The sequence below is a fragment of the Macaca fascicularis genome, chromosome X, assembly GCF_037993035.2.
Source record: "Macaca fascicularis isolate 582-1 chromosome X, T2T-MFA8v1.1".
NCBI lineage: Eukaryota > Metazoa > Chordata > Mammalia > Primates > Cercopithecidae > Macaca > Macaca fascicularis.
Window position 1 is genome coordinate 16950655 of NC_088395.1, and position 11052 is coordinate 16961706.

The window sequence follows — 11052 nt, forward strand, 5'->3', positions numbered from 1 at the left end:
TTCTTACTCAATGTTTTCTCCTTAGATATCCAATACACATCTCAGATAATTAATTGTCAACCCTATCCTTGAAATACTCATTTCTTATCTAATCTTCTCATTCTCAATATCACTACCAGCCAGCTACTTTATTCATACAAAATTCCCAGGAGTCATCCTCAGATTTTCCTTCTCTCCTCCATCAACTTCATCAGCAACTCCTACCAGTTCTAGATTCAAGATTTATCTAGAATTCATCCACTTCTCCTCATCTTTATGGCTTCTACCCTGATGGAAGCCATTTTCGTTTCTCACCTGAGTCCCTGCAGTAACCTCCCAGTTGCTCCCCTGCTTCCACTCTCACCCTGCTATAATCCACTGTCTACACAGTAGCCAGAGTGAAAATTTTGAATTTTAAGTTGGGTCGTGTTCCTGCCCTGATTAGAAACCCTCAATACCACCCCGCCTACACTTCCATACTCTTTCCTCTGCCCACAAGGCCCTGTATGATCTGACTCCTTGGTTAAATCTCTGACTTCATTTCCTGCCAATGTCTTCCTCGTTCCCTCTACTCTGGTCACACAGGCTTTTTGTTCATCAAATTCACCAAACTCACTCGTTCCTCAGGGCCTTTGCAGTTGCCATTTTGTCTCTAAATATTCTTCCCCCCATATCTTCATATGGCTCACTCCTCATTTCATTCAAGTCTTTGCTCAAGTAGTGCTAACTCTGAGAAGGCTTCCCAGGCCACTCTCTCTCCTTTCTCCCAGATCCCCCTCTGTTACTCTCTATTATGTTATCTTATTTCCTTCTGGGAGTATCTTGTTCATTAACTTTATTATCTTTCTCAAGTCATTTGAATGTAAGCCCTATTGCTCTGATCTGGCATATTCTTTGCTGATACCATCACAGCTAGAGCATTACCTCACCTGTAGGAGATAGAAACCAAAAGACTTCTGACTGGGTGGCTAGGAGAGCATGTGAATAAATACTTGTGAAGTTGTATACTGACTATTAGTATGCTGATTCTTCTGAATCTCACAATTCAGCCTTTATACAGAATTCTTTCCCACCTTGGCGATTCTACTTGAATACTTTTGTGTGTCCCCTCTCTTCCTGCCAAAATACCCCTTTTAGGCCCGAAAGTTTGAATTCCAAAATAACAGATTGCTCAGCCTCTTTTCTGCCTTTCACCCAGATGTCGTACCTTACACCATACGTTGTGCAGAAACCTGGATGAGACTTTGGTGGAGGGGCCACTAGCATACCTTTTTGGCCCTCAGACCTGACTGAGTATGGTGCTGAATTACAAGCCAGAGATTGCAACTAGAAATTTAAGTCCTGTTGGCTCACTGCTCAGTATTAGGAGTCTGTTTTTGCTTTCTGCTCTCTCCTAGTCTTTTAATTTTTAATGACACTCTCTACCAGCTACTGATCTTGTTAAAACAAGCTAAAACTAGAGCAGGGTGGTAGAGGGGAGTAGGTCAGTTTCATTTCATCGTCTTCAGAAAGGAGTTGAGAGATTACAAATTGTGAAGCCCCTTTTTTCTGGTCACCAGCATTAAATCTGGTACCTCCCAGTCTTCCTGTTCTTGAGTTATACAGCACTTGTATTTGTGGGTCCAGTTATAAGTTTCCTTTTAATATCTGATGAAGTAGGAATGAATTCAATAAATGACCCCTTTGCTTTTTTGTTTTTCTTCTGTTTTGTATAACTCAGGAGGTTCATCAAGAACGAATTGCATTGGAAAACCAATTGGAACAACTTCGTCCAGTCACTGTGTTGTGACCCCCCCATGGTTCAAGTGACAGTGGGTGACCTTGTCTGCCAAGATCTTTCTTTTGAATGTTTTGAACCCAACTACTTTTCATAGATGTTTGACCGTGTCAAAAGCTGTGAGCAGCAAAATATAATCCATATGACCTTTTCTCTTGCACTTCACTTGTATGTTTTACTGTGGTGGAAAAAATACTTCAACTGATTATCACACTTGAAATGGTAATTATCAGTGGAATTTGTCTCCTATTCTTAAGTACTTCTGCAAGGCATTAGATGCTGCTCCTTACCAAAAATCAGTCTTCTAGCAAATAAAAATAACTTAGAGCATTATTTATTTAAAGAATTTATGTTTTCTATAAAACCTTATAACCAAGTACCTTCAGGATGCTTTTTGTATGTATATCACATACAGTAGGTTGGTTTCCTGAGTAATTGGGAATTCCAACTAGATAATCATTGGTGTGACCATAATAAAACAAAAATAAAAGCATCAGATTTAGACTGGCGCTGTGCCCTCTACCACTATATGCCAAAAAAATTGCTTCTCTAGTGCCATTTTGATATTCTATCTAGCTATAAATAATACATGACTATTGTTTTCTATTGAATGTCAAAGACTTACTGGGTCTTTACACCTCTGTAAAGTGGAGGTTTTGGCAATGAGCTATTTAACTTGGCCAAGCTAGGCTGTCAACCCAGACAACTCAGTCCTTTCATGTAAATTTTTGGGCAAGAGAAGTCTGCTTTGACTGCCTTGCCTGACCAAATTAAATAAATAGTTACCAGATCTCTACTTTTATCCTGCATGGGATAATATATCTGTAAATGCATGAGTTTGGAAACCACCCATCAAATATGAAAGGCTGATGAGACTGTTAGGATTGATAAACATTTGTTGTTTGAACCCAGGTATCCAAACTGGGGAAGAAGGGGAAATGGTTGTTACCAACAATCTCTAGTAGTTATTTTATTCTTTATTTTAACCTGGATTGCAAATGTATTGGGTATGAAGAGATAATGAAAGAAAGTGGTTCTCATGCTGGATGTGTGACTGTTTTGTTCTCTGTAAAGTGTATTCTTGGGAAGTGATTGGTTTATATCAGATTCAGAGGAGCCCAGTTAACTCCAGTGTAGGTGACATAAAACAGGAAGCTCAAATTGCAGAAGCAAGTATCCTACAGAAATTTAAGTAGCTGCTGCTTCTCCTGAAAGCCCAGGTTGAAAATGGGACTACAGGGGCACAGGGCTACTGACCCTCACAGGGCATGCCAGCATTAACACCACTTTGAGAGACTAATGGCAAGAAATGCTGTCTCCTGTGCATTTTACTAATTTCCCCATTCTTAGGGTAGCGGCGGGGGGGGGGGGGGGTCTTTTTGAAGCAGTTTTGGATAGGTGTGCAATATGTGGGATTCAGCCTTTGATTTCAATAGAGCTGAGAGCTTTTAGAACAAGTAGGCATTTATTTAATGTTTCCTTAGTCCATTGGCAAGCTTTATCAATAGCTTAATGGCAGAGGATAAAGGCTCAAACAGATGATGTTTTTCCACAGAAAAACAAATTGTTGAATCTATTCCATGCATATTTAAGGATTTTGAATGGATTTTGAAAATCAGGAAACTTGAACTATTTCTCTATTCCCTTTTTTTCTTTCCCATTTGCTGCCTTTTTTGTTTTTGTGGGGGAAGGATGGGGAGTAAGTTTAAACTCTTCCGAAGATTATGAATGGATCAGCGTAAATTTTTAGGCAACTGCTTTTTCCATGTTCTGAGATCTAGGGGCTACAACAGATTTTATCAACAGTGTTCTTTTATTTTTTTATTTTATTTATTTATTTTTTTGAGATGGAGACTTGCTCTGTCGCCCAGGCTGGAGCAGAGTGGTGCAATCTCGGCTCACTGCAACCTCCGCCTCCCGGGTTCAAGCAATTCTTGTGCCTCAGCCTCCTGAGTAGCTGGGATTACAGGTGCCCACCACAACGCCTGGCTAATTTTTGTATTTTTAGTAGAGACGGGGTTTTGCCATGTTGGCCAGGCTGTTCTCGAACTCCTGACCTCAAGTGATCTGCCAGTCTTGGCCTCTCAAAGTGCTGGGATTACAGGTGTGAGCCACCCGCCCGGCTATCAGCACTGTTCTTATTGCAGACATTTCACAGCATGTTTGGCTTTTGGTAAATTCAATCCAGGAAAGACTAGCATGTGCACTTTATCTCATAAGCTTCCAGTACATATGCTCTCAGTTGGGATAGCACTTCATTTCTATTAGGCAGACGTATAAACTAAGGAATGTTAGTCTGCAGTATTCATTTTAAAAATATTGACATGCTTTTGCCCTTCCCTCCATGAAATCAGTGCCAGAGTGAGTCAAATTAGGAGGTTTGTTGGGGTTTTGTCTAGTTGGCTTGGTTTTCATTAAGGGAAAAAACTTGCATTGGACAATCAAATTCCTCCGAGTTTCATAATGTCATCATTATTTTAAGATAGGCAAGCACACACTAATAATATGTATGCCTACCTTCTTGGGTGGACTTAATTGTAACCACAGTCTATTAGTTGCTTAGAAGTGGATTTTTTAAAAAAACAGTTAAATGTGCATAACACACAAGTAATGACACACTACTTTTATTGTTACCTAAGTAGTGCTCATCCTCTGTGTGTTTTCTTAGGATGTGTACTTTAATTTAGGATTATAACACCTGATAAATATTTCTGTGAGCCTTTAATGTGATTTATAGGATGGCTGAGTTACTGAAATCACCATTATACCTCTTCTATAAAACGACTCCAAAATTAGACCTGCCTATTGGGGAGAATTCTATAGACAGAAGGTCAATGTTGCCCCCATCTATAGGGGTTGAATTACCTTGCTGTTAAGTGGTCTTCCCCCATTGGGATCCTACAGTCCCACAGATGAAAGCACAGTAGTAGCTGACAGCTGGTTTATTGGGTCCCTCGGCATCTCTCGTATGTGGCATATTGCTTTCGCCACTTTCCTATGAAGCAGACATCAAAGCAAAACTAAAAGGTAGATATCTGGAATGAATGTTTATGTTGTAATTGGGCAGATATTTACCTTAATTGGAAGGATCTAACTGCTTTGTAAATATTAAATAAGTGCTTGGGCATGATTGGGAGAGGAGGCAGCTTAGCTGGAAGCTGTGCCCATTTTACTGTCACTGGAGAATAGGATGTCAGAGCTGGGCAGGACTGGTACCCATCACTTGCAGTTTGCATGTGGGGAAACCAAAGTCCTAAGAAGCAACAGTACCTGGCTCAAAAAATCCATAGAAAGAGGTAACTAGTGGCAGATTTGGGATGCCAACCTGATTTTATGGATTTTGAGTTAGATTCTCTACCCTCTACCAATACTAAAAATAGATTAGGAGGGTTTTTTTTTTTTTCTGTTTATCATGTTGAATTTCATTGACTTGGTTAGTCTTTAAATTTGAAAACATGTTTTAGGGAGTTTAGTTCTAGAAATTTCTCTTGGATTGAAGTGACAAAATCTGAAAGAAAAGAATATGATTGAGCTATTTGTTTTCCTGAACACCTCACCTTTTATGATGCAATAAGTTACTCTGAGTTTCTTGGCAGAGTTTTTGACAGCTGTTGCTTTCAATGGATTCCATTCCTGTATTCCTTATGGGAGTTTGTTTTTAAAATAGACTACTGTGATTGAAATGAACTCAATATGTAGTTAAGTTACAGCTTTCTTCAGTGTATTTTTAGTTACTTGGGTCACAAATATTCAATTTCAGCATATTTTAGGGTGAGTAATCAAAAATGTGAATTTGCCTTTGATTTCTTACCACTGTCTGAGCTATCATAAAGCATTCTCTTTAGTTGTGATTTGATTCTATAGTCTGTTTCTAAATGACATTTGTCTGTTTCTTAAATGATCTCACAGCCATGGTAATAATAGATGTGTACTCAGAAGATCAATAAGGTAATATTGGAATTCACGTGTTTTTTGCAGTTAAGGCAGCCATTTGCCAATGTCTTCTTTTAAGCAGTAGTTGGAAAGATCTCAATTACAGTATAACACCTTAGAGCTAAAAACATTTGTTCAACACAAACTAGAATCACACCTTCTCACTAGATATCACCAAGGGAATGTGGTTTTAAAAAGAAAAAGAAAAGAATATCACATATCATAGCAACCAGATCTTCCCATATTATTGACAAGTAGGGATCATTAGGTTCTGGTTTGAACATTCTGAATGTGAACAAAATGTAGTAGTTAAGAGGTGTTTTCCCCCTCTATTTAAAGAGAACTCTAGTAATTTTGGTTTTTCTTTCTAACTGCTTTACTGTTTCAAGTGTATTCTTTTAAAACTCTGATTTCAAAGGATCAGTTGAATTTATATTTTAGTTATAGGTGTTTTGTTACTTTTTTTTTGTATCATGACTCAGTATGGTTCAGTTTCCTAGTAAGAAGTGGGGATTTGTGTTTTTGGAGTCCTCAGCTCACATATTTCGCTCCTCCTTCAGCACAAGCTAAGGGAGATCCCACCCACACGGATAGATCAGTCATTGATGGCAATTTGAATGTGGGTATTACTCTGTGGTACCCTGCTTCGCTTGTTTGTAAGGAGAAATGCATCTGGTTATGCGAATTTCCCAAGAGCAGCAGACATGGAGGGCCAGACTTTAAAAGCAATGCAAGCAGATTCAAAGAGCTGTTGCCCTCCCCTAAAAGAGGCTTTTGGAGGCTGCGTTACATGCATACCCTAAAGCAGTCAGTCTGTTAGTATGAGCAAGACATCCGAAGTACACAGTTGCTTTTAGGCTTGTATAGTTATTTTCTATACATGCTAACACACATGATGATAAAGGAACCTTTTCTAGGAGGCATTGCAGGGTTTCAATACACAGGACATGTTCTACTTATAGAAGCCTTGCTCTGCTGTCAACAATTGGGGAATGCTTATTTTTTCATGTTTTGTGAATACTCTGGTCTTGCTGTAAGCTAATGTCATTGGCTGTGGGAGATTAGAGAAGTGGGTTTATGACTCTGAAGACCAGAAGACACCAGACTTTAAAAGGGCTTAAATTGGAATTTGGGAACTACAGTAAAGGAACCTTCAGGTACCAATTCCATCCTGAAGCACTCTGTTGAACAACAGGGCTAGGTCCTAAAGCTCTTTCAGGGAACTCTTCCCTGGGGCTGGAACAGTTGATGCAGCAACCCCATTGTGTGGAGATTGGATCAACTGAGTTGTGTTATTTTTGTTTTAAGTCACCTTGTGCGAGAACCTCAACTGCACCTATCTTGGGAACCGGGTATACCCTTTTCTTTGGCACTGCCATCCTTTTTGTCTTTAGCACAAATAAGATGTTCAAGTGAGCCAGAAGCCAGAAGAGCCATTTTAGTCTTCATATCTGTTGGCTAAGAGAGATAATGAGCTGATGGTCTATTTTAACCTTGAAAGTAAAAATGTATATTTTTTCACTACAGGTACATTGAACAGTAAAAAGTGTAACAGCAAAGTATATATTTGATGCCTTCTGTCTTTTCATGATAATGTGCTAACAAGTCGTGTTAATATTTTACTCAGCCAGAGTCTTATTCATTTGCTAAGCATTTGGGAACATTATGTATATTGACCTTAAACATAGGTGTCCTATATTTGGATTGTGACTTGTAGACTCAAGCTAACCTTACTGCCTCTTTTTCACACTTGTTGAAAAGTCTGTGAAGAACATAAAGATCTCTAACTTTGGAAAATATACATGATGTGAAACTGGGGTGCTGTGTTAAAAATAAATGTATGATAACTAAGTGTGGGTTTTATGAAGTCTTGGTGTCAGTATATTGTGGTTTGCATTTGGTCTCATGCATTTAATGAAAGTAATGGGAAAAGGAGTTGGGAATCTTTCCAGTTAAGTCAAAGTCTGAGATTTGGTTATTTTTACCTCCTGGTGATCTGAGACAGGTTCTTAAATACCTGCACACAGTAAACACTTGGCAGTCATGGGATATCATGGCTGACTCACAGTGCATTTTAAAGATCTGCTAAATTGAAAACTTGGCTTAATGTGTGGCCAGGTTATTTGCTTTATCTTTTGTTCAAAATCAGTGTTCTTTTGTTCAGAAATATTCCCATCATGATGTCCTTAGCTGGAGTTGAGGTGATCGGGAAGGATCAGGAATAGTTGGCTTGAAATCTCAACCAAGTAATCTGGCACCCTAGTTATAGTTTCTTACTTTTAAAATTTGAATAATTTGGGGAGGCACCTCTCCTATTGGGTGAGGGGTTTTATTCCATATTGTGAATGCAGATGGTGGGCTACACATAGGATATTTCCAATCTACTAGTCCCAAAGGACAAACTAACTCTGGAAGAATCATCTATCATTTGGCCCATAAGCTACGATGCTGGAGGTCACCAGGACCATTCCTAAGCATTGATGTGGATGACTGGGTCATTTACTTTAGAGATAAAAGGGATCTGAGATAATCTATGCAAGCAGTTCTCAAAGTGTGGTCCCCAGGCCAGCAATATCAGCATCATCAGGGACTTATTAGAAATGCAAATTCTTGCCACTCCTCCCCTGTACCAACTGAATCAGGAACTCTGGTAGTGGAACCCAGCAATCTGTGTGTTAATAAGCCCTCTAGGCGATGCTGATGTACACTAAAGCTTGAACTACTGACTAGCCAATCTGATTTTACAGTCAAAGAAACTGTGGTGCAGAAAGGCAAAACTGACTCATCCAGAGTCTCAGCTGATTCAGAGCAAAGGCTAATTGTGTTTCCAGGGCATAGTTTTTGCTGTGCTACATTTTCTTAACTTTTTCTTTTTTTTTTTTTTTTTTTGAGACGGAGTCTTGCTCTGTAGCCCGGGCTGGAGTGCAGTGGCCGGATCTCAGCTCACTGCAAGCTCCGCCTCCCGGGTTTACGCCATTCTCCTGCCTCAGCCTCCGGAGTAGCTGGGACTACAGGCGCCTGCCACCTCGCCCGGCTAGTTTTTTGTATTTTTAGTAGAGACGGGGTTTCACGGTGTTAGCCAGGATGGTCTCGATCTCCTGACCTCGTGATCCGCCCGTCTCGGCCTCCCAAAGTGCTGGGATTACAGGCTTGAGCCACCGCGCCCGGCCTTGTGCTACATTTTCTATCCATGAGTTTGTTCCTTTCCATGACCCTCCTTCCATCGATATTTATTTTGTGTGTTCCTCCTGTTTAACTGAGCACTACATTAGGGGCTGGAGATGAGACTGACAAGACACACCTCCTTCCCCCAAGGAGCCCACAGTCCAGTGGGACAGAGACCTACAAATGAATTGCAGTGCAGAGTGGGATAGGTGCTATGTTGTATAAGGGTAGGACAACTGCTGTAACAAAGAACCCTGGGAGTTCAATGAATCTCATTTACCTCACCATCCAGGGTGGATGCTTACAGTTGTCCTGTTTTCCTTGTGGTTGTTCAGGGACCCAGACTCCTTACATGTGTGGTGCCATTGTTCCCTAGGGCTGGGGAGTTTCCTCCCATTAGCCAATAGTTTGAGAAAAGAGAGATGGTGGAGAACATACAATTACCTTTCACAGAAGTAACACACATCACTTTTCTTCATTTCCTGGAATTCAGTCATCTGACAAAAGTTAACCACAAGGGAGACCAGGAAATTTAGTCTAGCTGCGAGCTCCAGAGGAAAAAGTTTTGGTGAACACAGTATGTACCAGAAGACACAAGACCAGGTTGCTCTGAAAACACATAGGAGGGATATTTAACTCAGATTATGAGGATTCAGGAAGGCTTCATGGAATAGTCTCAAAAGAGGGATAGGCATTTACTAGGAAGAAGAGGATATTCCAGGCAGAGAGAGCTGCATGTGCTAAGGTGGGATAGGATAAGAACATGATATATTCTGGAACTGCAAAGAAATTCTCCTGTGGATGGAATAGATGGTGTCATAATTTGTTTTCTATTGCTTATAACAGAATACCCAAAACTGGATAATTATAAAGAAATGCAGTTTATTTCTTACAATTATAGAGGTTAAGAAGTCCAAGGTCGAGGGGTCATATCTGGTGAGGGCATTCTTGCTGGTGGGACTCTCTGTAGAGTCTCAAGGTGGTGGGTGATATCACACGGTGAGGGGGCTGAGTATGCTAGCTCAGGTCTCTCAGTTGCTGCTGCTTATAAAGCCACAGTCCCAATCCCATGATAACCCATTAATTCATGAATGGATTAATTCATTCATGAGGGCAGCCATCATGACCTAATTAACTCTCAAAGGCCCCACCTCTCAACACTGCCACTTTGGGGATTAAGTTTCACTGTGAGTTTTGCTGGGGACAAACATTCAAATTATAGCAGATGGATATGGAATATGGAGCAGAGAAGGACGCAAAGGTAGGGCACAAGGCCAAATGGGAAGGCCTTGCATGAGAAGGCATAAACCACCCTGAGATTACAGCTCTTTTCAAGATTTAAGAAGTGCATGAAGTTGCCTACTTCATGAGTATTCAAGGAATGATGTGTGTTCTCCCAAAATTTTCCTACTCCCTAGAAAGAAAATGCTTTACTGGAAGACTGTAAACTAATGTTTTAACATGGACCAAACCTGCTAGTTTAATTTGTTATGTATCTTCTGGCATGTGTTTGGGCAAAGGACCAAAGCTCAGAACACAAGTGACTAAACCCTGGTAAGCAGGAGTCCTAGTGAATGATGTGAGACTTTTTCCATCTTCAGCTCTTTTTGGGGGAGATGTCAGGGGCCCTGAGATAACTGAGAGGTAGGTACAGGACTCCCTTTTTATCAAGCAGTCTATCAAAGGGCAGAAATAGAGTGTGGAAATGAAGCTGAAATATACAATTTCTTTTGAACAAGAGTGCTCTATGAGTTTATTTAACACTTTTGAAAAATTACCAAGCCTGCAGGAGAAAATGCTTCAAATAAAGCATCTCCATGGCAAACTGTAACTTCAAAGAACCCTGCCGTATTGTTTTTCAAATGTGAAGTGTTCTGGAAGTGTGAACAAAAGTATTTCCAGGCTCTGAGTGGTGTTTACCTCATTGCATTTTTCTTTCAAACAGAGGGAAAAGGATCTTTATCTTTGGGTATTAAATTATAACCCAGATATATTTTCCTTTATTTGCCCTGAAATCCTCTTAGCAGATTTGGCAGAAAGAAGGAATTGACACAGAAACTGTAAAAATTTCAAGATTCACCTGTGAAAATCCTCTAGCATCATCAGCAGAAGACATTATATATGTGTGTGTGTGTATATATATATACACACACACACGTGTGTATGTGTGTATATACCCATATACACACACGTGTGTC

At 40.1% G+C, this 11052-nt stretch overlaps 1 protein-coding gene across 29 annotated transcripts in view; it reads left to right on the forward strand.

The window, feature by feature from the left end:
• Nucleotides 1–7540, forward strand: part of REPS2 (RALBP1 associated Eps domain containing 2) — a 200772-nt gene extending 193232 nt beyond the window's left edge. For all 29 annotated transcript variants that reach the window (XM_074029089.1, XM_015443485.4, XM_015443490.4 and 26 more), the window contains one exon: nt 1700–7540. In XM_074029089.1, coding sequence (XP_073885190.1) covers nt 1700–1768 — 69 coding nt within the window. In that variant the 3' untranslated portion in view covers nt 1769–7540. The remainder of the gene's footprint in view (nt 1–1699) is intronic.
• The last annotated feature ends 3512 nt before the right edge of the window (nt 7541–11052 follow it).